Source organism: Balaenoptera physalus (assembly GCF_965194825.1).
Source record: "Balaenoptera physalus genome assembly, chromosome: 12".
Lineage (NCBI taxonomy): Eukaryota > Metazoa > Chordata > Mammalia > Artiodactyla > Balaenopteridae > Balaenoptera > Balaenoptera physalus.
Genome location: NC_138897.1, coordinates 80330892 through 80358403, shown reverse-complemented (window position 1 = coordinate 80358403; position 27512 = coordinate 80330892). Strand labels below are relative to the sequence as shown.

Here is a 27512-nt window from a genome sequence, read left to right as displayed (position 1 = left end):
TCAGGCCCGTTTTCAAATAATTTATTAGGAATTTAAAACTGAAAATAAAACCTGGAAAAAGAAGTTACAGATGTGGAGAGAAGAGACACCGGAGGGTGGTAACTTGCTGGCTTCGAAACACCGTGTAACATCTTTTTAAAAAATTTCCCAAACAAATCAGAAAACGGAATTCCAGGGCCCTGAGCCCATGGATGGGCCCAGTGGGGTGGGGGAATCACAGGAAGGGGAGGAGAGGGAAGCTAAGTCTCTTATGACTCAGCTCAAATGTGTAGAAAATTAAAAATAAAAACCAATAAAATGCAGCTTCTCTTTTATTAGGAAACATTTAAAAAAACAAAGAAAAAAAAAACCAAAAAAACACAAACAGCCGCGCATCTCGGTAACAAAGATTATTGCTTTGTGTTCTCAGGGCTAATAGGTTAAGCACCTCACACAGACAATTAACTCTCCAAAGGGGGTTTTCACGGGCAGGGACTAAAATGGGGAAGGGAGCTTAGGACCCCAGCCTCAGACCTGGGGGAGAGGACACAGAGAGGGGGGACGACGGCGGCGGGGGGGGGGGCCTCAGCCCTGCCATGCCAGCCTGGTCACTCGCTGTTCATGAAGAGTCACGACCTGAGCCTCTTTTTCCTTTGAAGGGGGCTCGGGGGGCTTGGGGCAGCCAAGGGGCTCTGGCCACGGGACCATCCTGGTGGGGAACTTCAGTGAGAGAATTTGGGGGTTCCCTGAGAAGCCCTTTGCTTTCCCCTGGGGTCTGCCCCTTCCCGAAGTGCCCCCCCCCGCCCGATGCCCACTTACGGGGGGGCTCAGGGCAGAAACCATGAAGGCCCGACTAGGTAGGGGGCAGGGGGAGACCTTTGGAGAGTTAATTCCTTTCCAGCAGTGGCTCCAGGTGAGCCCTTCTCTTCCCTCGTTCCCACACTGGGTTTTCGGGGTGAGCGGGCCCAAGGCCTTGACCCCTAGGGCCTGAGAGAGCGGGCCTGACTCGGCCACAGTTGAGGCCTGCAAGCTTACAGTAACGGTGTCTGAGGAAGGTAGAGAAACACGGTGGAGGGGAGACCTTTGCCGGGTGGGGCGAGGCGATGCCCTCACCCCCAAGGGGTCTTAGAGAGGGGTGTGGGCTTCACCTCACAGTATTTACATATGATACAGGACGGGATGGTTCCAGGGGCTCGGCCTGGCCTACGCAGCCCTGTCCTCTCCAGGGCTGGAGGGAGCTGGCCAGGGGACCGCACCCACATAGACATTTTGTTCTCAGCTGGTGCGGGGGGGCACCTGGCCCCTTGCCCCCTGCGGCCTGGGGCTTCACATTCACAAACCTAGAAATAGTTTTAAAAAACGGTTTCTTTAAAAAAAAAAAAAAAAAGGAAAGAGAAAAAGGGAAAATCGGAATAAAAAACCAGGGTTGTGGCTGCGGCCTGTAACAGGCCCCCTCCGCCCTCACTCTAGCTATGCACAAATACAAAAGCCTTCTCGGGAGTCCTAGGGGGGCGCGGCAAGGAGAGCGGGGTGCAGACCCGACAGGGGAGGGGAGAACCAGGGTGGGTGGGGGGCAACTGGCTAATCCAAAATAAATAAAAGCGGGCAGGGCAGGACAGGGGAGGCTGGGGAAGAGGGGGAGGTTAGTAGGGGAGCCAGACGATGGATGTCCGGCGAGGGCGGGCAGCAGGGCAGGGGCCGGGGCCCGGGGCGGGGGAGGAGGGGGGCAGGCAGTCGCGTCCGAGTCGCTGCGGGGGAGGGGAAGGCGGCTGCGGCTGAGGTGTCCCCGCCCCCTTGCTGGCTCACTCGTGGTCCTCAGTCAGCTGCAGGCCGGGGCGCTGGAACACAGCGGCAGGTTATGGGCGCGCTGCCCCCGCGCCTCTCTGCGGCCCCCAGAACACAGGTGTCCTCCTGCAGGCCTCTTCCCCTAATCCCCTCCTAGGCAAGCTTTGTTCGTACACTTCGCATTTTCTGTTCCGTTTGGAACCCTCTTTCCCATAGATTTTTGAATGGCTGGATTTGTTCAAACCTTCTCAGAGATGCCCTCTGAACCCCTAAAGTAGGTAGACCCCTCACACACAGTTTGGAATGATCTCACTTGCTCACTTGATTTTTGTCTGTAGAGTGAGAGAGGGGCCTTGTTTGTCTTCTACATCCCCCTTTTCTGGAATAGTGCTCAATAAATAGTTGTTTGAATGAATGAATGAATGAACAAAGGAAATGTCACTGGGTCACATGGTGCCCCACCATACACAGCATGATGACTGTGTGTGCAGGGTCCTCCCGTCCCCTCACTCTCTGTATACGCATATACGTGGATAGTATCCTGTTTTACCAGTTGACTAATACTCCATTGTATGCATGCAGTTTGTTTAACTGCTCTCCTGTTGATGGGCATTTCAGTTATTTGTAGTTTTAAAAATAAATGCCTAGATGTGGAATTGTTGTGTTAAGAGCATGAATGTTTAGTCTGGATAAACCTGCCCTTTGGAAAACCTGAGCCAATTTGCAGATTGTCCTCCCCCCTCATCATTGCTGGGCATCATCAATCTTAAAAAATCTTCGGGGACTTCCCTGGTGGCGCAGTGGTTAAGAATCCGCCTGCCAAGGCAGGGGACAGGGGTTCGAGACCTGGTCTGGGAAGATCTCACATGCTGCAGAGCAACTAAGCCCGTGCGTCACAACTACTTAGCCTGCGCTCTAGAACCCGCGAGCCACAACTACTGAGCCTGCGCTCTAGAGCCCGCGAGCCACAACTACTGAGCTCGCGTGCTGCAACTACTGAAGCCCGAGCTCCTAGAGCCTGTGCTCTGCAACAAGAGAAGCCACCCCAATTAGAAGCCCGCACACTGCAACGAAGAGCAGCCCCTGCTCGCTGCAACTAGAGAAAGCCCGCGCGCAGCAACGAAGACCCAACGCGGCCAAAAATTTTAAAAAAAAAAGGGTGCTGAAAAAAAAAATCTTCGCCTGAGAGGCAGCACGTGCTGCCTTATTGTTGTTATCATTTACATTCTTTATGGAGCAGTCTGAGCCGCTTCTCCTGTTCTTTGACCACTGCTGGGATGAAGGTCTGTCTCCTCACTGGGCTGTGGGTTCCGTGAAGGCAGGGACGGGGGCCGTGTCCCAGACTAGGCTGCCCAGTACTCGCCTTCCCAGTGCCACCCCCACCCCAAGGCCCCTGCCCGCCTCCTCACCTCCTGCCACCTGCCTCCTGCTTCAGTGGTACCCATTGGTGAAAGCTGTGGCAATCAAGGGGCCCTGGAAAGAAAAGAATTTGACTCCTAGATTCCTGGGGGCAGCAGAGAAAGCCCAGGGGCTCCTTCTGTCTCTCACAGGAGCCCCAGGTGAGGCACAGACCTTCTCTAGCCCTGCCCGTATCTCCCCCACTAAAAGATTCTCCAGGGTAGGGCCTGGGAATCTGCATTAACCAGTACCCTGGTTAAAAGTAGGGTACCCCTGAGCTAGAATCTAGCCTCCAGGCAGGCAGAGATGGTGAGTCTCATTTGCACAGTATCCCCAGAGCACATCTAATGCCTGGCATACAGAAGGAGATCATTAAATGTCCACTGAATGACTGAATGATAACCCTCACTGTTCCTTGGTTGGTGACACTCTCTCCATCCGTCATCTCTTGCCTCCCTTCTGCCCCCACAGACAGACAAGGCCTCTCCCTCCTTCAACTTCAGGGTCCTCCAGTTCCGGCCACTCACCCCAAGACTGTGGCCGAAGCCAGTGCTGGGGGCGGGGCTGGCAGCGCTGATGTAACTGCTGACCCCCGAGTCCTGGTTCGCTGCCCCATAGAGCTCGGCCATGGGGCCCGGGCTGGTGGTCCCCAGGAAGCCCCCTGTGCGGCTGGGAGTTGAACCTGGAGGGGGAGCCATCGTCCAGGGGTGAGAGCCTGGCAACCCAGAAAGAAGACGGTGATAGCCCCGGTGCCCACTGTGACCCCCCAGCACCCCTCCAATCTGTTCCACCCAGCCTGACCTTGGCCCCTCCCCCTGCCTCACCCCCACAACCCAGAGGGGCATGTGGGATGCCGCCCGGAAATCCCCCAGAGTCCATCCACGACCCCCACAAGCCCCAGCCCGGGCCCCCATCATCTCTTGTCTGACTGCTCAGCAGCCTCTTCACTGACCTCCCCTCCCCTCTGGAGCCCCTTCACACCTGTCCCCACCCTGCAGCTGCGTGCATTTTCTAAAATGGACATCACTCTGCTGCTTAAAATGTTCAGTGTCTCCCCAGGACCCGGTTCCTCCCACCTCCTCCCCACTCCCCACTCCTGCACTCCACCCATGCTAACTGGCCTCCAAGCCTTTGCACCTGCTCTTCCCTCTGTTAGGAATACTTTTCTTCCTGTTTGCCTTCAAATGGGAAGTTAAGAGGTGCAACCTCCTGGAAGCCTTCCCGAGAGGCCTGTGAGCTCCTCTGACAGCTGACGTCCCCCAGCGGGCAGTGCCATCCTTCGGTGTGACTGCCTTTTTAATACCTGATGTCCCCACCAGCCTGTAAGCTCTGGAGGGCAGAGACCACGTCGGTCTCCTTCCTGGCCGGCCTGCCAGGTGCTCAGTTCATATTCGCTGAGTGAATGAATAAGTGAGTCCCTCTGAAAAGGGGTGGCAGTGGCCGCCTCCCCTCCCCTCTAGAATTCTCTGCCCCCTGTCCCCCTCCCTCGCTTCCTGCACCCCAGAAGGCCTCACCTGTCCCTCGAACCACAGCCGCTGCTGCCGCTGCCGCTGCCATGGGTCCGTAAGCGGTGAGAGGAATGGCTGGAAGGAAAGGTATGGGCGCTTCAGCGTGGTGGCTGAGGGGCAGAGGGGGATGAGGGCAGAGCCTCTCCAGCCTTACCCCACCTCGGAGGGGTCAGTGCAGCCCTGGGGTCAGGCAGAAAGACTCCCTTGGAGAAAGGGAGGCGAGAGGATGGCCTCCCAGGGATCCTCAGCTTCTCCCCTGGACTTGACGGACACACTTGAACAACCAGACCTCATAGCGGGTGCGGGTGGTGCACCCCCCCCCCCCGAGCTGCTCTGAGCGTCGCCTGCAGCTGCCCCCTTCTCCAGGGAGGGCCCTTGGCTGAACGGGGGCTACTTAGCCCAGGGGTACACAGAGATTATGTCCCTCTTCCCAACCCCAGTCAACTGGAGCCAGTGACTGACTGACACGGGTACCAAAAGCCAGGCTGTCGCCCCAAGGGACCGACCAGGAGGTGCATTAATTCCCCCCCCACCCCCTGGTGGGATCCGGCTGAAGCTAGACTCCAGTCCAGGCCACAAGCCCATTTCGCTCCTTCTGCTGCCTGGCCGGCTCCCTTCGCTCCCCTTCTCCCGTGAGCATGTCCTCGATACATTGTGTGCATGCAGTTCCCTGCTTCAGGGGCCCCTGACCACCACCCAGGCAGAAATGACCACTCCTTCCTCCAAGTCTCCTCATCCCCTTTTCTCTGACCCCCTCTTCAGACACAGGGATCTGGCTATTCCCTGGTTTGCTGTCTACCTCACCCACCCCACCTCCGCAGCGCCTAGTACCCTGCCTTGTATACAGTTGGTGTTTAATAAGTGTCAGCTGAAGGAAAAGTACTAGGAGGGACCTCTGCTTAAATAATTGGTCGGGTGAGCCTGGAGCTCCCTCGGGCCTGGGGGTGAGCGCCCCCTGCCACTTGGCTCTGCCACTGCAGCCCTTGAGAGGCTACAATCCCAACCAGAGCCAGGGTCTGGGGAGTTTGCATGTGCCCTCTCCCATCCCAAGATGTGCCCCTGGGGGCTGTTTTGGTGACCCTGGCCCTGAACTGGACCTGACGCTAGGGACCCTGAAAAACAACCCTGAAAGTCCTTGGCTAGGCCATTGGGCCAGGGGATTAAAGTTTAGGATAGCATTCCTGCACCGCTGGGAGACAACTTGCCTAAGGTCTTCATAGAGTTGGCACCTTCTCACTCAGACGTCACCTCCTCTGAGAAGCCTTCCCTGACCACCCCTGCTGAGGCAGCCCCTCACCCCTGTCACTAACACTTTAGCACGTCTCCCTGTTTTATTTTCCTTGTGGAACTTCTCACCTTGAGAAAGTATCTGATACTTGTTTATTTACTTGTTTATTCATGTCTCCCTCCACTAGACTATCTATCAGCTCCAGGAGGGCAGGGGTCTCGTCTGTCTCATTCCCTGCTGAATCCCCACTGCCTGGAACAGCATTTGGCCCAAAAAATATTGATTAAATGCACGAAGGAAACACCCTTGTCTCTTGAAGGTGAGGGAAAAGTCTGGACCCCAGACCTCCAAGAACTGCTTAGCCTTGAACCCACGTCCTCCCTGGCCAAAATGTCTGCAGAGGGGATATTTCTTCCCTCGGTTCTTTAAGGGCAGGGCTGGGCTCTGAGGTCTGGTCTGGGGCCCAGTTAGGCATTTCCTCAAAGCAAATCCAGCATGCTCTTATCACAGCAGTAAAGCATTACTCATTTGTATAATAAGTATTTCTCTCTCTCTCTAGAGCACAAGTTCTGCAGATCAGAGTTTGGGTGTCTGGTCCCTGCTTTGCCTCCAGGGCTTGGCAGTGTCTCACACAGTAGGTCCTCAACACAAGAGTTCTGAAATGAGTAGGAAAGACCCCTTTTCGCTCCCCCACTCACTCTGCTCAGGGAAGAGCCTCTATCACCCCCACCACCAGGACTCCCTCCCCTTCCTTCACCCCAGGTTCCTCTTTCCCCTCCCCCATTTTGGGGCCCCCCTGAGCATCCCTTGGAAGGAAGGTCTCATCTAAAGCAGCATCCACGCTCACGTCCTCCACACACGGCTAGGTTTGGGGGGAGTCTGGGGATGGGGTGGGGGGAGAAGCAGGTTGAACAGAGAAACCCCTTGCAGCCCACCTCATCTGCACCCACACCGCCCCGCCCCTTGCCCTTGGCCTGGGCCTCAGCCCTGGCCCCAGCTCCAGAGCTGAGCTGACTGGCCCAAGTAAAAACTCCAGCTTGAGAAATGGCTCAGGATGGCCAAGCACATCACCTACTTGCCCAGAAGTTGCAAACGGGCTGGATTCGGCCCTCAAATATGTTGCATTTGGCCTGCAGTGGTTTAAAAATTTGAAATTGGTTGCCAACATTTGAAAATAACTGAAAAATTCATTTGAAAGTGAAAGCTGGGTTTTGGGCTTCTCTTGGAAAATAAGATCTGTAAGTTGTGGGTCTGCATCCCCTCCCGGCAGGGTTGGCTGGCACTGAGTGGAGCCGTGCCCACTGCCATGTCCTGACGTCCCCACCCGGCCCACCTTGCTCTGAGTTTGAGAACCTGGCTGGTTCACCACTGGCTTCCAGCGCCTACAAGGTGCTTGGCATACGGGAGGCGTTAGATAAATATTTGTCAAATGGATGAATGAGTGACTTCACCTCCATCTGCTGGGCTTGGCCCTATGCCCCACCCTTAAGGGCCATGCAGCTACACAGACTGGCCAGTGCCCGAGTCTGCTGCATCCTCATAGACTGGAGGGCAGGAGAAAAGGGTCCCACTAGCTTTCCCTGGGAAGGTCCCTGGTTCATTCTCTTTCTCCCCATGTGGCCTGTGAGGTGTACGAAATCCGAGCGACTGACCTGTAAGCTCGGGGAGGACTGGGGCGCTCGGGAGAGGGGTCCGCTCTACACGGAATTCTAAAATGAAACGTAAAACAGCTTAGGAAGATGCAGGGAGGCCTCTTGGGCATGGCCCAGGGAGGACAAATGCACCCACAGGGACACTGGGTGGGGGGACAGGCCATGCACAGGACCCGAGAGCTGGGGATGGGGAGAGCATGGTCCCCAGCAGGCAAGGGTGGGGAAGGAGACACAGTCACAGAGAAGGGAGACAGATAGAGAAGGGAAGAGTGGGCAGAGTTGCCACCTATACCCTGGGCACCGGGCGATGCTGGAGCTTCTGTTCCCGCTGTTTTTCTGAAAAGTCTTGAAATAGCACTAAAATATTTCCCAGAATCCATCTTTCCTCCTATTTTCTTTGGGGGGCGGGGAGGAGCTGGGAAGGTAGCATTGATGGGAAGCGATGACCCTAGAGCAGCTCTGCCACTTTCTAGCTGAGTCATCTTTGCAGTCACTTTTCCCTTCTGAGCCCATTTCCTCACCTAGAAGATGGGGCTCACCATGCCTTCCCCCAGAGATTACTGTCAGGACTAGACAACAACATGTGTATAGAGAATTCCAAGCTGGACTGCCCAAGGTGCAAGTGCTTAGGGGACCTCTAGAAAAATGACCAGAAAACAAACAAACAAAAGCCTTGCAAAAATATGAAATTTGATATTAAAAAAAACATTGAATAGTCATCATGGGAAAGCTCAGAACTTTGTTGGGCTTCTCGCCACTTATGAGAAGGCCTAGTGTTGTTTTTATTTTGAATTACAAATGAGGGTGGTGATCATCTTGCTTTTAAATTGTTTTTCAGCGTTCAGGGTCTCCAAAGGTCTTGTCTGCCTTGAAAGGGGCTCAGAGTAGCACATGGTCATTATCGGTGAGTCCGTAAGGACACAACCAATGTTGGCCCTCAGGGAGGTTGCCCCCACAAGCCCAATGCCCTTTTGGTGGAAGTGGCAACCCCGGAGGCGGGTAGGGAGGAGAGAAAGGCAAGAGGCGGGCAGAGATCAGCCTGGGAGGGAGGGGTGCCATGCAGGGCCACACGGGGAGCCCCCCCCAGCTTCTGGGGAGGGGAGGGGGGATGGGTGGGGAGAGGCGCTCCTTCCTCAGACATGCCCTTCCTTCCAAGCCTCCAGCAGGCAGACCTCCCCCATGCCATGCACCCCCAGACACCGCCCGTGAGGAGTCAGATTGCCCGGGAACCAGGGACATGCTGGCAGCAGAGGGACACTGGGCAGAACTTACCGGGGAACTGGTAGGTGTAGCCAGGGGCGAGGCCTGTATAACTCCGGCTGGCGTAGGTCGTGGCTTGGAAACCAGGGTAACCTGATAGGGCAAGGGGACCAGTGTCAGATGCCTTACCTACAGCTCAGCGGGGAAGGATGTGAGCCTCTCATTTCCCTCCCCACCTTGTATCATGAATAATAATCAGTCATATTTACCATATACCTTCTGCATGCCAAGCCCTGTGCAAAGCCTGTTGCACACTTTACTCTCTCCTTAAACCTCATAAGAATCCCAAGAGGTACTATTAGGAGCCCCATTTTACAGATAGAGAAACTAAGGCTCAGAGAAGTGACACTTATTAGCTGAGAATAATCCAAACTCTTATCAAGGCCCTTCATGCTCTGGCTCCTGCCTCCATCCTGTCCTCATATACACCCTGCCCCTCTCTCACTTTGCTCCAGCCACATTGGCCTCCCTGCTGTTTCTCAAATTCACAAAGCTCTTTCCCACCCTGGGGCCTTTGCACATGATGATTCCTCTGCCTGGAACACTCTTCCCCGGGTTTTCACATAACTATGTCCTTCTCATTGTGCAAGACGCAGCTCAAATGTCACCTCCTCAGAGAGGTCATCACACAAGAGACCTCCCTTTCATCAGTTACAGTATTCATCATGTCACCCTCCCTGGTTTTTCCCCTTCAATATTTATCATGTCACTCTGGTTTTTCCCTTTCATAGCACTGATGACCAGTATCTGAACTTATCCCAGGATTTCTTTAAGTGCTGATTTTCTGTCTTCCCCATCTTTTATTTCTGTCTCTCCAAAACACCAACACGGTACCTGCTACTTAGTATACATATATTATAATAGATATTTGCAGCTTTGAAAGAAAGATCACCTAGTGAGTAATAATGGTGTAATTGGGATTCAAATTCAGATCTGACTGGCTCCAAGTCTCTTAACCACAATTCTCACTACTGGTTAGAGGTTTTCTTTTCCGCCCCCCCCCCCCACTTTTTAAATGGGGTGAAACCAGCTAATGAATTGCTTTGAAAAGAAAATTTTCTCAATATTCCACAGGAGGCTAAAGAGACAGAACAACTAAATTCAATACTTTATTCTAGCCTGGAACTTGTTCTGGAGGACAAAATAGTTATAAAGAACATTACGGGATCAACTGATAAAAATCAGAAAATAGATAATAGATTAGATTAAAATATTGTATCAGTATAAATGTATGAATTGATAATTATAATGTGGTTTCATGAAAGAACATCCCTAATCTTGGGAAACACACAGTGAATTATCTAAGGGTAAAGGGCCATAATGCATGTAATTTACCCTCAAATGATTCAGGGAAAAATCACAAGTGTACTGTGTGTGTGTGTGTGTGTGTGTGTACACACATACACATACAGAGAAAATGATAAAAGCAAAATGGGTATGATATAAACGATAGGTGAATATGGGAAAGGGTATATGTATGGTCTTTGTACTACTTTATTTTTCCAACTCTTCTGAAAATTTGAAATTACTTCCAAATAAAAAGTTAAAACAAAAAACTTCAGGAGAAGACAATGCTCCACTTGGTGGGTACATTCCTCACCCCCTCTATCTGTGATCCCACTCCTGACCCTCTAGCCCATGCTATACCCCCTCCTCTGAGTCCCCAGAGCACCCCTCCCCCATCCCCAGCATAAAGACCCCCTTGTACTGTTCTCTTTCTGTGTATATACATCTTGTCTCTCCAGGGAGACTGTGACCTTCCTGGGGGCCCAGCTCAGACTTTTCACCCTCAGTCGTGGGTCCCAAGCACTGATGATTCGTGCTCAACTTGCAAGGCTCACGGTAACCTTGACCTCCTCCAGGGAGCCTCCCTGACCCCCAGGTGGATTTAAGTGCCTCCTTGGGCCTCCCACAGCCTCCAATCACTGTGGTGACGCTGCCCATTCACTTCTGTCTCCCACTTGATGGGAACCCCCATGAAGGCAGGTCCTCTCTCTCAGAAGCTGCTCAATAAATATTAGTTGAATGAACAAGAAGAAGCAGCCTTCTTTCTACCTTCCCAGAGGCCTTTGTGTCTGTAAATGCTGTTCCATCTGCCTGACCACTTTTTCCCTCCCCTGCTCCCTGCCCTCCCGTAACTAGCTCCTACTCAACCCACAGACTCAGCTTAAATGTGACTTCTTTCTTAGCTTCTCCAAATCTTGGTCAGCTTTGCTATGACCATGCTCCCTTGGCATCCTATAATTCTCATCCTAAAGCCATTTATTTATGTTCTTACTTATTTTTTTCCCCTGCCAGACCATAAAGCTCCAAGGAAAGTCACTGTTGTAGTTCCTGGCATAGGGCCTGGCATTTATAGTTGCTCAATAACTGTTTACTGGACAGATGGGTGGACAAATAGAATGGACGGATGGACGGAAGGACCAATTAATGAGGAGCAGCTGGACCATTCTTTTGGTCACCACCAGAGGGCAGCACCCTACAACCAAATTGGCCTACCTTCATTAGGACGGGCAGACCTGAGATCCTCGGTCCACACTCCTACCCAACCACTCAGACAGGAGGGCAGACCACCGAGGAGATGCAACACCCATGCAGCCCCTGGTAGCCCCGGGAGCAGTTTCGGGCAGGAAGAAGCCGCAGATGCAGGCCTAGCACATACCCAGCATGCCGATGCCCAGCATGAAGGCGTCCATTCCATAGGGCATGACTCGAGACCTCCCCCGGGCCGAGCCAGTCGGTGACATCACCTCTTTTGGCTGAGCTTTCTTACATTCCACCTGCAATGAGACCTGGCAGTCATTCCCTCCTATAGACACAGGTCACCCTCCTATTCCCTGGCAGGCCTCTTTATTGTTAATTTCATGGTTACCATTTCTGGAGGGATCACAGAGTGCTAGAGATCAGCTTTGCAAGCAGTAGTTCATCGAATGCTTACACCAACCCTATGATGGAGGTACTGCTGCCACTCTCATTTTACAGATGAGGAAACTGAGGCTCAGAGAGGGGAAGTCATCTGCTCAATGACTAGACTAGTAAGCGGCCGAGTAAGGATTTCAACCCGGGTCCCTCTGAGCCCACCAGCCATGCTTTCTCACAGCTGTGGGCCACTGTCTTCCTGTCCAGATTTTCAGGGGGTGGGAGAATTGGCTCTGCCCCACTGACTGTGAGGCCCCTCTGCCTGCCTGCAGAACCCCCAAGCAGCCCCGGCTGGCTCAGCCTGGAGCCCTAGTCCCCCTCTGCACCTCCACCCCATCCAATCCCGGCTCACCATTTTGTTGTTGATTTCGTGGAAGTGGATTTCACACACTTTCTCCACAATGTCCTCGCTCTCAAACGTGACAAAGCCGAACCCTAGAGGGCAAAGGCAGGCTCAGAACCGGGCTCATGGTCAAAACCCAGCCCCAAGTCATACCAATAACACCACTCCCCCCCTCACAGGCAAGTGTCTAAGCGTTAACAAGAAGCTTTGTTTCCAGCCTAGCAACCTCTCAACTACCCGATGAGACAGGGTTTCAACTCCCAAATCACGGATGTGAAAACCAAGGCTCAGCGAAATGACTTGCCCAAGACCACGTAGCAAGTTAGAAAGAGGCAGAGCTATGATGCAAACAACATTCAACATGCCTTTTCTCTTCCTCAGATGCTTTCCAAGGAGGGGAAAAGAGCACACACAAATGCTTTTAAAAATGCACACGAACGTGTACAAATATATTTTTGTACACAGATACACAGATATATGGTACACCTACGTACCCATATATCACAGAGACACTCCCCAGTGCTCACAAATGCATAAAGGCCCCTGTGTACATGTACAGTTACTCTGACACGCTAGATCTACAAAACTATTCAGACACAGACACCCTCACATGCACAGACAAAAAAACACACACACACACCAGCACATACCCCACTCCCCAAACAGGCTAAAAGGCCCAAAGCTCTGAAGGCACTGGAGAAACAACCCCGCCTCCTCCTGGGTGTGCCCCAGGGGCTGGAATGGGATTTCTCAGAAGGCAAGGCCCTTGGGAGAAAAACAACCAGGCAGTGTACACCCAGTGGCCCAGATGCTCACAGGTTCAGGGGCAAGGGTCCTGGGGGCTGGGCTCAGCCGATGGGTGGGGCGAGGGGGCAGTGGCAGGAGCAGACTGCCTGGGGCTGTGGAGTCAGCCTGACCCGGGGGTGGCCCGGTCTAAGCTCTGGTTACCAGGGACAAGGTAAGCCCAGGCAGACACCGGCTGGGCAGACACTGGCTGGGGCGGGGGTGGAGGGCTCAGCTGCAAGGGGAGGAGAGGTCTGCTCCTCTGCTCCTCTCGGGTGTCTGCAATTCGGCAAGTTTCTAGCACAGGAAACGGCGGGACAAAAGCCTTCTGTAAGGCCAGGCCCCGGAGAGGATGCAGATCCTCGGGGATAGGATGTCAGGAGGCGAGATGAAAGGGCAGCTGTGACCTGTAGCCCCCTGGCTGACCACAGGCCCCCAGCCTGGCCTGGGAAGGGGGAGGGGGCCAAACTCACCTCGGTGCCGGTTGGTGGTTTTGTCGAACATCAGCATGGCATCGTCCACCTGAAACAGAGCTACCGTGGATGACCCACAAGACACAGGGGCCTCCACCACAACCCAGGAGCAAGGGCTCCGACACCCGTTCCCCTCTTGCCCAGTCCAGGCTTTATCTTAAACCTGCTCCCTGGGTAGGGGACAACTTTCCATCTGCAACCCCAACTGGGTGCCACAGCACTACCATTCAACCCCCAAAATCTCAACGGGCCAGCCTGAACATATTAAGCACCAAATATATGCTTGGCACTTTGCCCCACCATCCTCTCCTCCATATTCCTTGCATGGTAAGATCCTCATTTTGTAGATAAGGAAATGGGCTCAGAGACATGAAGTCACCTACACAAGGTCACCCAGCAAATCCCAGATCAAACCTGGGAGGAGGAGGCATAGAATGGGTGCTAGAGGGGAAAATATAGTAGTAAGATATGAGGCGGGGAAGTGAAAACCTCTTTCCTTTTTGCAAAAGGCCAGGAGGACAGCAGCTACTCCATCCAGACCCAACTCTCCTCTCATGGTACAGATCTTTTCCTCTAATTGAGGTTTCCTTTTGCTAGAGGCTGTAATTAAAGCAAGTAGAGTTCAGTGCCTGGGCTTCTTGCCTCCCACTGACTGGGGGAGGGGAAAGGGGTGGAGGAAGGAGGAGGGTCTACATTATCCCCCATCCCTTGGACTCCAGTCTTCTCTTCTTGCTACTCCCTCAAGGCATCCTCTTGGATACATGGACAGCCAAAGTCCTTCGCTTCCCTTCTGCAGTCCCAGCTTCCCTTTGCCTACATCTGCTGCTTCCCTCCTTGCCCTCTTAATTCTTCAGCCAGTGTCAGCTGTCTCATGGGGTTAAGCTAAGGTCTGATTCATCCTCGGTGGAAATCAAGGGCTGCCTCTGATACTGCCTCTCCCCCCTCCACATCCCACTCCAGCTGCTGACCCTCCCCCAAATGGTCAGACACCCAAGGGATAAAGGAAAACTTCCTGAGGCCTTGGGGCACAGCCTCTTCCCCACTCTCCTTTGCTCTCTTTCCAGGCCATCATCTGCCTTGTTAAAGTGGAAAGGGCAGCCCCTGAACTGGGTGGTCCTCCAGTTCTTCTTAGGCACCAAGCGGCACTGGGCCCCTGACTTTCCCCTGGGAGAACCAGGACACACATACCCCCCACCCCACCTCCACTGAGCCAGGAGGCAGCTGGATCCCTGGAGAATCTCAGGGGGAAATTACATCTCCCTTCCCAAGAAGCCTCCTGCCCCAGGGCCCTGCAGGACAGTGCCACCCTAACTCCCATGCTATGGACCCATTCTGAGCCCACATTCCAAATTACCTAGACCGTCCAAACTGGAAGGACAATGCATGTTTAGCACAGGGAAAAGAGAAACCCGGAAAGGAGCCTTGTGATAGAAGCACAAGCTTTGAGTAGGACAGGCTGGAATTGGAAAGTAAGCTTGGCAAGCAGCTTTATGTCTCTATGATTCAAGTTCTTCATCTGTAAAATGGGTATAAACAGTGTCTTATAGGGAGGAGTTAAATGAGATAGTGCATGTAACACTCTTAACTCATAGTACCTGGGATACAGTAAGTGCTTAATGAATAACAGCCATTATTATTATTATTATTATTACTTTTATTATAGAGGGGCTTACCCACAGTCACATGGGGGAGGGTGGCAAAGCTAGAGACAGAACAGCTGGACACCACTGGCTTTGAAGGTTCCATGAAGACAGTGCCTGTGCCAGTTATGACCATGACCACCCTACTGAGCACCTGGACTTGTGCTACTGTGATTATTTTTTGAACGAATGAGTAGATGAACCAGCCACACCCTCCTCCCCCACCCTGCAGCTTTGAGCTCCTGCTGGACCCATAACTGATTCAGCCCAAATCCACAGCCCTTCCTCCACCCAACCTTCCCACTCTACCAGCCCTGGCCCCCCCAGACCCTTCAACCTGGGCCTTGGCTGGACAGACCCAGACTGGGGCACCGGGGTTGAGGCCAGGGCACAGAGCAAGGAAAGTGGCTGGGGGTCCAGGGGACCCCCACCAGTGTCCCCCTCCTGGGGCCAGCTGAGGGGAGAGAGGCTCCCAGCCCAGTGTCCTTAATAGGCTTTGGTCTCCATGGGAACCCAGGGGCAGGGGGGCTCGGGCGGGGGGAGGGGAGGCGGCCGAGGCCTGCTGACCAGTGGGAGCCGCCAAGTTCGGCGGCCGCTAAGCCTGAGTGGCAGCCATGGCGGCTGACCATTGTTCCCCCCTCGGCGGCGGCCCCTCGATCCGGGCGGGAGGCCCCCCGCCGCGGGGCCCTTGGCATTCCCGGCTGTCCCCCTCGCTCCCTGGCAGCCTATTCTCCAGCTCCCCCTGGCCTCCCCGGGCCGGTTTCACATGCCAACGCCGATTTAGGCCCGAACAAAAGACGCGGCCGCTGACGGCTTCTCCTGGGGCCCGGTTGCCATGGCAACGCCGGCCCCGGGGGCAGGCGGCCTCCAATCACAGCTGCTGGATCAGATTAGTGCGAGCTCTAATGCTCGGCGCTCAGACACAAAGACACCCCACCGGAGCCGAGCGGGGCCTGCTGCTTCCCAGGAGCGCCCTTCCCTCTGGGGCCCAGGCGGCCGACCTGCCCTGGGTCCTGTGCCCGGGTCCCCGCTGAGGCGCCTGAGCCTAGGCCTCTGGCCCTCGCATAGCCAGCATCCGCTGGCCAGGGGACCTCCCACCCTCTCCCCCTCTACCCTAGAGACGGAGGGGTGGGGCTGGAAACCCACCCAGTCCCCAGCTCACATCCCATTCCCAAGCCACGTTCTCCTGTGCCCTTTGCCTAACAGGGAACTGAAAGAGCCTTGACGGGAAAGTGGGATCCAGCCTGCAGCCTGTCTCACGTTAGAAAAGACCAGGGACCCCAGCACTAAGCACAGCAGCCCTACTTCAGCCCCAGACTTAAAACTTGGTCCCCTCCTAGCCATCTCTCCATGGGACCTTGATGTTCACATTGCTCCCCTTTCTGGGGACATCCTATTGTCTGATGTCACCACATCTGCTTCTGCATGGACTAAATGGCCCAGAAATGTAAGCTCCATGCACCTCAGAGCTAAGAAGCAGTCCTCCGGGACTGATCAGGAATTTGGGGTGGTCTCTTCAGCCCCTCCCCAATAGCTAAGAGATCAGCACCCTCCCCCTCAGCTCCCACCTGTGCAAGGAGGGTCCTGAGTACAACTGGGAGTCATATTTATTGCTTCCTTATCATCCTCACCAGGAAGGAGTGGGGGAAGGTACAACCGCCTGTGGACTGGACAGGTGCAAACTCCCAGGAGGCCAAGGGGTGACTGGATTGAACTGGCTTCGGGAGCACAGCCTCCCTCAGGAGAATGAAGATAAGCAGGAGAAGGGCAACAACAGGGACAGCTACTGTGTGGCTTCTCTCCCTGGGGACATGTCCAGAGTCCGAAGCCCACAGATAGGCCAGGAGCCTGAACGGTGGGTTGGCCCAGTCTCACCCACAAAAGGACCCAGCCCCCTTTTCAACTCTTGCAGGAATTGGAATGACCTGGCTGGGCTCCACTTGCTACTGACCAAAATTCTACAGGCCTTTCATACCCCCCAGCCAGCACCCCCAGTTTTGACCCACCTTCCCGAACTGCTCAAAATACTGCTTCACGTCTTCCACCGTGGTGTTTACTGATAGCCCCCCAACAAAGATCTTCTTCGTTCGAGTCACCATCTGTTAGGGGAGGGAATGAGAAAGTGGGCATCTGAGTCCTGTGGCCTACCGCCACCAGCAGGGGCTCCAGCCCTCCTGCCAGGGCGCCAGCTGACAAGCTCTCTGTGGCCCCAGCTACTCGGAAGCTCCCCCTCCCCGCGAGCTCCCTCTTGGACCCCTGCCTCTAGGCCTGTAACGGGCAGCTGTGTACCCCACACCCTGGCTGGCTCGCTTCCTGGGGTCTGTGTAAGGAAGGGGGTGGCTTAGAGACCCAGACCTACAGCCTACCTCAAAGACCCCACCAGCCCCTCCTGTGAGAGGCCAAGGCCCATCCCAGGGTCCCCCTGAACTCAACACCGACATTTTCTTCATCAACCTCCTCCCAACCCAACCTCTGGCTGCCCCGTGGCCCCAGCCCTGTTTTAGGAAGAACACATGGTCCTAATTACCCCAGGAGCGCATGGCTAATCCATGGCAATTCCCAGCCCCATCCTAACACTAAAGCACCTTCTGTCACCAAACTGCTTAATGGAATTAACCCAATTCCGACCATGTGCTCCCTGGTGCGGCTTCCTTCAAATACCTGCTTCATAATTGCTTTCAGGCCCTCTGCTGGACTCTTCCAGTGATGCCCTTTTCCTGTCTCCTAAAACCTGCCTCTCTCCCTTTGCTGTGGCAGGAGCTGGGCGCCATGACTCAAAATCTTAAAGCATCCTAGTTCCCACCGACCCCTTGCAAAGGGGGAATTGAGATCTTCTGGAGAGGGACCTAGTCCCAGGACACATGATAAATCAGCAGTCTCAGGGGTCTTGATCTCTGTACTGTAGTCAGCCTTCCGCCTGTCTCCTGTTTTCAACTGCTTAAAAATTAAGATGTGGCTAGTTGCCCTGGGCCCTGGAATAGGCCCCTGTCCTGCACCAAAAGTTTTGAGTTCTGTATAGCTCAACTGCTCAGAAATCTGTTTTCCATACACCCAGAAAAACTCGCCACAGCACCAGGGAAAAAGAATACTTGGGAGAGCAGCCACAGTCACCCAACTTGAAAGATAACAGGTGACAGACATCATGGTCCCTTCCCACTCTGCAAGCCCAACACACCTCACCCCAGAGGCGGGGGGTGGTAATTGGGGGGGTCAGAGGTAGCTCCCTGGCCTGACTTTAGCTCAGCCTCAGAGGGTAAGTCTGGGCTGTGTTTGACCTCCCAGAGGTGCTGGGCACAGAGGCTGTGATCTCCAGAGTCAGAATTAGACCCAGGGTCCAAAGTGTACTGGCTTCAAATACAGGGCAATGAATCACCTGAGGGGTTCCTCCTTCTCTCAACAGATGGAAAAATGCATGGTGTCTGCAATTCACAGAACAAGGACGTGAAGAATCTTCCCTCCTCCCATCCCAGTCCATGCCATTAACACTCCAACCAGAAGCCTCTTCCATAGAAGGGAATGCTGGGAAAATCACTGCCGGTTGTACACAGCTGCTCCCAGACACACACATACCTACCTTAGGCTGTGCTCGCCGAGGAAAGGCCACCTTGGGATCAATCTGAAAGGGAAGAAAGAGGTAGAGGGGCGTTGGTTATCACACTCAGCCTGAAGATCTGAGGACCTCTCTCATCCCAGGACACAGAGGTGACAGAAACCACCACAGCCTCTGGCAGGAAAATGTAACAGTTAAGCATTTAGGCCCTAGAGCCAGGCTGTTGGGTTCGAATCCCACTTAACACTGCTTCCCAGCTGTGAGAGCTTGCACAAATTACTTAACCTCTCTGAGCCTCAGGCTTGAGCTCACCAGCAAAATGGACCAATACTAACATCCACCTCAAAGGGCTGTCTGCAGATTATTTGAGGTAATGCTTACAAAGCACTTGTTGTCTAGCCCTCAGCAAGAACCAGAAAAAAGTAAACAAAGTGTTATTCCTTCCAGCACCAGGTATATCGAGGGCCTTCCTGCCTGACAGATACCTGTCCAGGTGAGGTATGCGATCCAGACTTCGGAAGCCTTGTGAATGGAAACACTCTTTGCCTGAAAAAGGCTTCAAGATAACAGTTCATAAACCACCAAGGGTAGACTCAATTCTGTTTTCCCAATACCATCGACATCTAACAGCCCTTCTTGAGGCCGCAAACAAACAGTTCCCTGATAATACAGCTCGGCTTGGGGTGAAGCAGAGCGCAGGTTTGGTGACACGCAAGAACACGGGATTTGAACTCAGAAACTTTGGGCCCCTGGCCAAGCCTGTGATCTTGGTAACTTGCCTGATCCCTCTGAGCCTCAGTTCCCCCATCTGCAAAGTGGGGACAATAGCACCCACTTTTCCCAGAGGGAGCTGCAGGGAATCAAATGAGATAATGCAGGTGAAAGCATTCCTTTGTGAACTGCCCTTCATTGCACAAACAAAGGTGCTATTACCAGCAGGCCACCTTTGCCCTTGGCTGTGAACAACCAAAGGGGAAAAGCAAGATGCACCTGGGTACTCCTGGGTACTATATTCGTACTGACAAACAGCAAAAGCCAGAGCACAAGACACTGTGATCAATGCACGATCTATGAGGCCCGGTCATTTCAGAGCTTCTTGCCACTCACATGGGTGGAAACCACTCAGAAGTTCACCAGCCAATCGCAGGGAAGATCTATCTTTCCCCAGAGTTCCTTCCGTTCAAAACTCAGCCTAGTTCTAGGCAACGGGCTCTGGTCCCTCACTGCCCAAATGGCACAAGCCAGGGCCAGCCTCCCTGGTTCCCCCTCTGGAATCTACCCACAGAGAAGGAACCTCCAAAATCCACACTGGGCAATGCCTCCTCTCTCCCCAAATGCCAAGGGGCTCCAGGGATAATCACAGCTGCCCATTCTCCTGTCCGAAGGTATGATTTCGTACCTCGATGGACATGTTCGTCCTTCTATTTCTCCTGGAGGCTGCCAGAGCACACCTCAGACAGTCCCCATGTGCAGACACTGATGGGGAGATGGTACCCAAGCTATGCCCTGCAGAGCCACGCACACCCAATCCCTGACACACCCTACCTCCACTCTGACTCACAGCTGGCAACATAAAACCCAACAAGTAAATAAAAGGTGAAAGTCAGAACCCAAAATAGACTCCCCACAATAAACCTCCCTTCCCAGGCTGGAGAATGCCAAACACAAAGCCCTTGCCCTTTTCAAGTCCCAAATCTCAGAAGGATGCCCGTCTCATCCTCCTTCCTCACCTCTCTCTTCCCCTTATCCATCTTCCATGCCCCCGCCCTCAGCTCCAGCCCCAGCCCCAAAATCTCTGCTTCCTGAGCGCTGCAGAAGCCATCAGTGCATTCTGAGGACAGGGGATGGTAGGAGAACAGGCAGCTTGATGGCAGATAATCACCAAAAACAATAGGCCACTGTCTCTCCATTCCCAGCTTGGGTCACTCAGTCTGCGCCAAGAAGATCCTTTCAGAGCCGGCAAAGTTGAGGCCTGGCCTCATTTGCTCATTACTGCGAGCAGGAGTGGGAGCCACTGGGCAGAGATAACAGGAGCTGGGGACAGGAGGTAATTTAACAAATTCTTGGGCACAACCAGCTATTGTTGCAGGTAAACAGGAGCCAATGACTGACCCAAGCAGGGAGGCCCAGGGCTGGAGGAGAGTGGGGGAGTGTGGTGAGAGATCGCACTGTCCCGGCCCCCTGGCAGACAGTCACCCCATCACAGAGGAACCCCTCCTCTGCTTTCTCCTCTTCCCTCTCCCCTTGAGCTGGGGCCTGTGCCAGCGCCCCCTGCAGGGCCCAAGACACTGGGGGAGCAGTGAGACAGCAGCAAAATGTTCCCGGAGTTTGAATGCCCAGCAAGCAGCTTCTCCTCAGATCTAGCTGGAAAGGGTTGTCTCCAGGCAAGCTAGCTCCCTTCTCATAAATCCCTTCATGGGCAAAGCAGGTTCACGTCTTCCACACAAAGCAAGGAGCTCATTGACCAAAAGTCAGGGGAGGAGGGAGGGAAGGAAGAAGGGAGGGGGATTCAATGATGCTTTGCCATTGGTCTGTAATGGGGTGGGGGGAGCCAAATACTAGTTAGAGTTCGGAGAAGCCACGGGTGGGTCACTGCAGCCCTGACTCACCCAATTTGGGCTAGGGGAGGGACCTAGCCCCACCCCAAGCTCCTCTCTGAGGCATCAAGATTAGTATGTACAGGGAGGGGATGGTAGCTGCGTCTTCCCTCACCGGTACTGGAGGGGTTGGGGGGATGCAACATCTCCTAGCTGGCCTGGGACTTTCCTGCTCCGTCTCCCCTCAACTCTAGTGACAAAGTTACAGTGTGTGGCAGCCCTTCTACTCAGAAAACTCCCTCCTTCCTTCAGGACCCCATCCAACTGTCCCCTGGGGAGAGGCCTGACCCTCTCCTCCAACGACCTCCCTCTCCCCAAGGACCCCCGAAGCCCCGAGGGCCACTCACTGTTTTGGAGTCGAGCTCGTGCCGCGATTGCGCCAGTACTTTATCCACCCCCGCCTGGTCCATGAAAGTGACGAAGCCGAAACCCCTGCGCACGGTAGTGAGGGAGAGGCAGATGGTTACAAGGCAGTGAGTGGCGGCGGAGGGGGGCGAGCCGGGAGCAGGAGGAGGGGGTGAGGGGCTCACCTGGATCTTTTGGTCAGGGGGTCCCGCATCACCAGACACTCCTTCACCTCCCCGAACTGGCCGAAGTATTCGCGCAGCCCTTCTGTAACCACACACCCGCCTTCGGACCAGCCCGCGCCCCGCGCCCTTCCCCCCTTCCCGCGTCCTTTGCCCCCAGTGACCCCGGCTCGGCCCGGCCGCCCCCGCGCCAAGCAGGCTGCACGCTCTCCACCGCTTCCCCCACCCCCGGTCCTCACCCGGCTCCCGTGGAGCCTCCTGGCGCCCACTGGGGGCCCCAGGAAGCCGAGGGCCGAGCTGGGCTGGAGGGGGGACGGCTCCGGCCGGGTTCCCGCCGCTCCGGGAGCCGCCTCACAAAAGTTTGAGCCGCAGGTGCGAGCGGAGTTGGCGCTGCCGCCGGCGGGTCCCGGGGGCTCAGTCCACCCCCCGATGCCCCCTGAACCCCTCATCTCCTCCCCTCCACCCGCTGGGCCGTGCGCGCTAGCCGATCGCTCTGCGCTCTCGGGGTCCCCGGGCGGGGCGCGAAACAGGGCGCGGAGGCGCCCGGGGTCAGCGGGGCGCAGGGCCGGGCTGGGGTGTCCGGTTCCGGGGCGCCGGGGGGTCCCGGGTGCCCAGCCGGGCCGGCGGGCGCTCCCGGGCTCGCTCACCCTGCGTAGTCTGCCAACTGAGTCCCCCGATGAACATCTTGCTGCGGGAGGAGGAGAGACACAAAGGGCCCGCGTGAGCGCCGGGCGCCCGGGCGCAGGGGGCGCGGGCCCGGGCCCCGGGGAGGCCCGGCCCGACCCGGATCGGCCATGTTGGCGGGGCCGGGGCGGGCGCGGGCCAGTAAGGCCGGGCCGGGCCGGGCCGGGCCGTACCAGGGGTCGTGCGGCGAGTCCGGGGAGGCGAGGCCGGGCTGGGGCGCGTCAGTCTCCATCGGGAGCCGCGGGCGGCGCGGGCAGCGGAGCGGCGGCGGCGGCGGCGGCGGCAGCGCTCGGCGCGGGGCAGATGAGGAGCGCGGCGAAGGGGGCCGGACGGACAGGCCATGCTGCCCCCTCCCCCGACCCCGCTCGGGCGGGCGGGCGGGGACGGCCGAGGGGAGGGCCCGCCGGGGGCCGACCTGCCGGCTCCTCCCCCCGCCGCCCTGCGAGCATAAATCCCAGCGCTCGCCGGTCCGCCCGGGCGCCCGCGGAGGCGGCGGCGCCGGGACCCCGCTCCCGCCGGGCTCCCGGGTCCCCGAGGGCGAGAGAGACCCCGAATCCCGAGGCGGGCCGGGACCTGGGCGCGGCCGCACCCCCCATCCACCCCGGCACGGGGGCCGGGCCGCGGGAACGCCCTCTCGGAATGAAGCGCTTCCCGGTGCCTTCAAGGTAGCTCGGTTCCGGATCTGGGGCCCCCCAGTCCTCCTTCTCAGGTCCCCGCTATCCAGAATCTAAGAGGTCTCCAATCTCCCTGGGTCGGGAGGGAGATAGAACCCCAATCCCCTCACGTTCCAACTGGTGAGGATCCCTCCATTCCCCCAGTCCGAGCAAGAATCACCCTCCGAGCCCCCAGTTTCCGCCGAACCTAATTTAGAGTTCCCCCCTCAGCGGCCCTTAGTCCGCTCCCAGTGTCCCATATCCCCCATATCCAATTCGGGGAACCCTCTCGGTGCCTCGCGTCCCGAGCGGAGAGCCTTCATTCAGCACCGCGGTAGAAATCGTGTCCGTTCCCCTCAACCCTTTCTGAGAATCCCTCTCAGGTCCCCCAAATCCTTTCCGTCCTCAGCCGTGGACTCTATAGTCTGTTGAGAAACCCCCTGCCCCGAGCCCGGGTTCTTGGTTTGCCGCTGCCCGCAACCCCCTCCAGTGTGAGGAGTCGCCACCGTTTTCCTCAATCCCTCGTGTCAGCCCTACTCGGACTTCCGTCTGGATTCGGGAAAGCAGGTTCCAGAGGCTCACCGCCCAACTCCCCACCGAGGCTGGGGGAAAGGTCAGCGCCTCCAGAGCCTCCCGTTTCCAGGTTAGGAGCCCCATGGCTCAGCTGTGCACCTTCCCCTCTGAATGACCCCCCCTCTTTTTTTTTGCAGAGTTCTAAGCCCCACTCCATCGGATTGGAAGAACCTAGGCTGCCTACCCACTGCGTTTGGAGTTACTTCTCTCCGTCCGTCTCAATTTAGAGTACTCCCATGGAGGCAAACGCCTTCCCGTCTTCCTTCTCCCCACACCCCCATCTTCTGGGTCTCTGAGATCCTCCAGTGCTTTTGCCCCAGGCTCCTGGGGGCCATCTCATCCACCCCTTAAACTCCCTCCTCTAGCCTGGGAACCCCGAGGAAGTCCATCCTGGATCACCTCCGGACCCAGGCCACTCTCCCTATCCGCCACCTCTCCAAATCCATATCCTCTCCTCAATTCCTTGGCTGAAACCAGCCAAGAAAGGGTCAAAGTCAGAGGCTAAGGCAGCCACTCCTCCCCAAATCCCCAACACTGCTGGGGGTCTCAGTGCCACACAAACCCCTCCCTCCCAACTCACCTCCCACTCCTTCCCCCCCACTCTTCAATCGCTCTGTGTAACCCAGTGACAATCCCTGATGACAAGCCCCTTGCTCACCTTGACCTCCATCTTCAAGTTAGCCACCTTTTATTAACGCGTGCAGGAGCTCCGGGCAACGTAACCCTGACCTCTGGAAGGATGCCCATCCCCCTCCTCTCAGTATATTTTCCCTGCCCCCACCCCACCCCAGCCACCTCTAGTAGAAGAACAGGAGAGACTCAGGTTAATGGTTTCCTCAGGGACCTTCTGGGAACACTCAGCAGGTATATCCTGCCACTCTGTGTGCATAACACTAGAAACAAACTTGCTTTTTCCTGTTTTTATCATCTGACTGGTCTCACAATTTCTCAGAATCCCCTGGACTGGGGGTGGGGGGCACCCCACACAGGGTATTTCTCACCATCTTAATACAAACTGGGACATCAGGTGTGTCCTGGGAGAGACATGGATAAGGGTCAGCAAAGAGCACCTCCGGTGTTAGGGAACTGATCATTCCTGGGTCTAAATTTCAGGCTTCCTGCGTGTAAAATGGGGCCAGTGGGGAGGTGCGGGGAGGAGGGAGCCCCAAAGCGCCCATGAGCATCGATTTTGGTGCTGGTGCTCTTGGGAGGGTAGGAAATGGGTAAGGGTCATTTGTGCAGACCCAGCCAAGCCCGGTGAGTTAGGATCCATTTATTAGCATCCTCATGCAGGACCTCAGAGGAGGAAGTTTGTACTTGTTGTCACTACCTGTCACGTGTGGGGTGAATTTACAGAAGTCCCCTCCCACTGCAGGTTCTCACTGCAGGTTCTCATCCCAGTCTCATTGCTTCCTTCCACTTTGTTCACAGTAGGGGTGAGGAGTCCTTCTAGAGGTAACCCTCACAGGACAATGAAGCTGTAAATGGATGATCCTCACAGTAAATTGAAGATCTCAGTGGTATTAAGAAAAAACGATCTTTAGAGCAACTGGCCCAAACCCCAGAATTAGGAGATTAGAGGATTCGGTTCCAGCTCTTTCTCTCTTGTATGACACACCCTGAAAATCACTGAGAGAATTAAAGCATAAATTGCTTTATACTTTAAAAAATCCTTTCGAGAAATACAGTGGGCAAATGACATTCCGCCCAAGCACCAAGATGCAACTTGGCACATTCATTCATTCCACAAATACTTATTGAACACTTTCTACCTACCAGACACTGTCTTAGGTGCTATATTCCTACCACCTACCTTGGAGAAACTTGCTTACTAGAGACAGGAGTCAGATAATAAATAAATAGATAAATAAATTAGTGATTTGTCAGTTACATGTTGGTAAGCACTGGGGAGAAGGAAGGGGGCTAGGGAGGGTGGGAGGCATGGGGGAGAGGGTGATAAGCAATTTTAAATCAGGAAAGTTCTCACAGGGAGGGTGATGTTTCAGCAAAGAATTGAAGGAAATGAGGTCCATTAATCTGTTATCCAGAACTCTCATTTAAGCAGAATTTCTGCATCTCTTAAGTGCAATGATAATTGATATTCATAATTTGATTTCCCCTGCTCTAAAACAGTGGTTCCCAAACTTTAACATGCATTAAAAAAAATCACCCAGTGATTTTCAGTAGACGGGGGCTCTGAAAACTGCAGTTTTAAACAAGCACCTCTATCCGATGATGCTGATAGCTGAGGTTTTCCTTGGACCACTCTTGAAGAAACACTGCTTTAAAATATACTAAAGAGTCTTCTAGAATGACAACAATAACAAAATTAAAGATTAAATTACGGCCTGTGTGGTTTTGGTGTTGAGAGTATTTCACTGTGTTCTCATTCTTTGAAAATGCAATGCCCAAGCAAAACACTGGATTACCCAGAACATCCCATTTCTTGTCCATGCAGGAGAACGGAAAATTTACCGTTAAGCTGATTAGGAGCCAAACATTTATAATCAGTCTGTTTTATACCCTTCCCCCCATTTTTGCCCTAATTTCTCTCTATACTTTTTACTTTTCCCAAATTCCTGGACTCGACCAGCAGGCAATTGGCTGGGGGTAATGAGAGCACTTGACCAAGAGTCAAAGGATCCATAGGTTGGTCCTGGAACCACCACTGTTTCTGGATGGGTGAGTCTAGGGATTTGCCACTCAGCCTTCTGGACTTCCACTTACTCTCAGAGTTGCTGCAAGACTTAAGTGAGATCATGCATATGAAAACACCTTAGAAATTCTGAAGCACTGTGGAGAGGTAAGGAGACACTGTGACTGTGCATTCCCAGGTCCAGTTAACTTGGTCCAGTTCAGATTCAGTTCTCTTCAGGACAGTGTGGAACTGGCATAAGGATGTACATATAGATCAATAGAATAGAATTGAGAGTCCAGAAATAAACCCTCACATTTACAATCAACTGATCTTTTGATAAGGGTATGAACACAATTCAATGGGAGAAGAACAATCTCTTCAACTGGATAACCACGTGCAAAAGAATTAAGTGGTACCTCTACCTCACACCGCATACAAAAGCCAACTCAAAATGGTGCAAAGACCTAAAACTGGAAAAAGAAAGATAGATCAGTTGGACACCATTAAAATTAAAACATCTGTGCTTCAAAGGACACCATCAAGAAAGTGAAAAAAACAACCCAAAGAATAGGAGAAAAATTTTGCAAATCATATATTTGATAAGGGACTTGTATCTAGAATACATAAAGAAGTCATACAACTCAATAATAAAAAGATAAATAACACAATTAAAAATGAGCAAAGGGGTACTTCCCTGGTGGTGCAGTGGTTAAGAATCCGCCTGCCAATGCAGGCGACACGGGTTCGAGCCCTGGTCCGGGAAGATAACACATGCCGCGGAGCAACTAAGCCTGTGTGCCACAACTACTGAGCCTGCGAGCCACAACTACGGAGCCCGTGTGCCACAACTACTGAATCCCGCACACTTAGAGCGCATGCTCCAAAACAGAGAAGCCACCGCAGCGAGAAGCCCGTGCACCGCAACGAAGAGTAGCCCCCACTTGCCGCAACTAGAGAAAGCCTGCTCACAGAAACGAAGACCCAGTGCAGCCAAAAATAAATAAATAAAAATAAATAAATTTTTAAAAAATGAGCGAAGGATCTGAATAGACATTTCTCCAAAGAAGATATGTAAGTGGCCAATAAGCACCTGAAAAGATGCTCAACGTCACTAGCCATCAAGAAAGTGCAAATCAAAGCCAAAATGAGATATCACTTCATACCCACTGAGATAACTATAGTCAGAAAGATAGATAATACCAAGTGTTAGTAAGGATCTGGAGAAATTGGATCCTTCGTACACTGCAGGTGGGAATGTAAAAATGGTATAGCACTATGGAAAACAGTCTGGAAAAGCAGGTCCTCTAAAGGTTAAACATAGA

At 54.2% G+C, this 27512-nt stretch overlaps 2 protein-coding genes across 5 annotated transcripts; one reads left to right on the top strand and one right to left on the bottom strand.

The window, feature by feature from the left end:
- On the bottom strand, positions 1–22611 carry MSI1 (musashi RNA binding protein 1). 4 transcript variants are annotated; one of them, XM_082418442.1, is made up of 15 exons: positions 22500–22611; positions 22290–22330; positions 21646–21727; positions 21463–21547; positions 18543–18584; positions 16975–17067; positions 13329–13377; positions 12082–12164; positions 11473–11590; positions 8823–8903; positions 7551–7607; positions 4677–4745; positions 3690–3877; positions 3174–3237; positions 1–1817 (listed from the first exon to the last, which is right to left on the bottom strand). In XM_082418442.1, exons 1-14 carry the CDS (start codon positions 22556–22558, stop codon positions 3196–3198), a joined length of 1089 nt encoding a protein of 362 aa, XP_082274568.1. In that variant the 5' UTR covers positions 22559–22611; the 3' UTR covers positions 1–1817; positions 3174–3195. The 4 variants fall into 4 exon arrangements, with proteins under 4 accessions (XP_082274568.1, XP_082274569.1, XP_082274570.1 ...); XM_082418443.1 differs by having other exon boundaries at positions 3690–3844; XM_082418444.1 differs by lacking the exon at positions 7551–7607.
- Positions 22561–25903, top strand: LOC309640135 (uncharacterized protein). Its single transcript, XM_082418446.1, has 3 exons — positions 22561–22991; positions 23511–23592; positions 23690–25903. The coding sequence occupies exons 1-3, from the start codon at positions 22630–22632 to the stop codon at positions 23777–23779; spliced, it is 534 nt and encodes a 177-aa protein (XP_082274572.1). The 5' UTR covers positions 22561–22629; the 3' UTR covers positions 23780–25903.
- The last annotated feature ends 1609 nt before the right edge of the window (positions 25904–27512 follow it).

Excerpts from the sequence above, each read along its gene's own strand:
- MSI1 (XM_082418442.1), bottom strand. The coding sequence starts at position 22,558 with ATGGAGACTGACGCGCCCCAGCCCGGCCTCGCCTCCCCGGACTCGCCG. Across the intron at positions 21,548-21,645 it reads CCCCTGACCAAAAGATCCAG|GGGTTTCGGCTTCGTCACTT; the intron begins GTGAGCCCCTCA and ends TACCGTGCGCAG. Across the intron at positions 3,878-4,676 it reads GGCTGTGGTTCGAGGGACAG|GCTCTCACCCCTGGACGATG; the intron begins GTGAGGCCTTCT and ends CTGGGTTGCCAG.
- LOC309640135 (XM_082418446.1), top strand. The coding sequence starts at position 22,630 with ATGAGGAGCGCGGCGAAGGGGGCCGGACGGACAGGCCATGCTGCCCCC. Across the intron at positions 22,992-23,510 it reads CGCTTCCCGGTGCCTTCAAG|CCCTACTCGGACTTCCGTCT; the intron begins GTAGCTCGGTTC and ends CCCTCGTGTCAG. Across the intron at positions 23,593-23,689 it reads CCACCGAGGCTGGGGGAAAG|AGTTCTAAGCCCCACTCCAT; the intron begins GTCAGCGCCTCC and ends TTTTTTTTGCAG.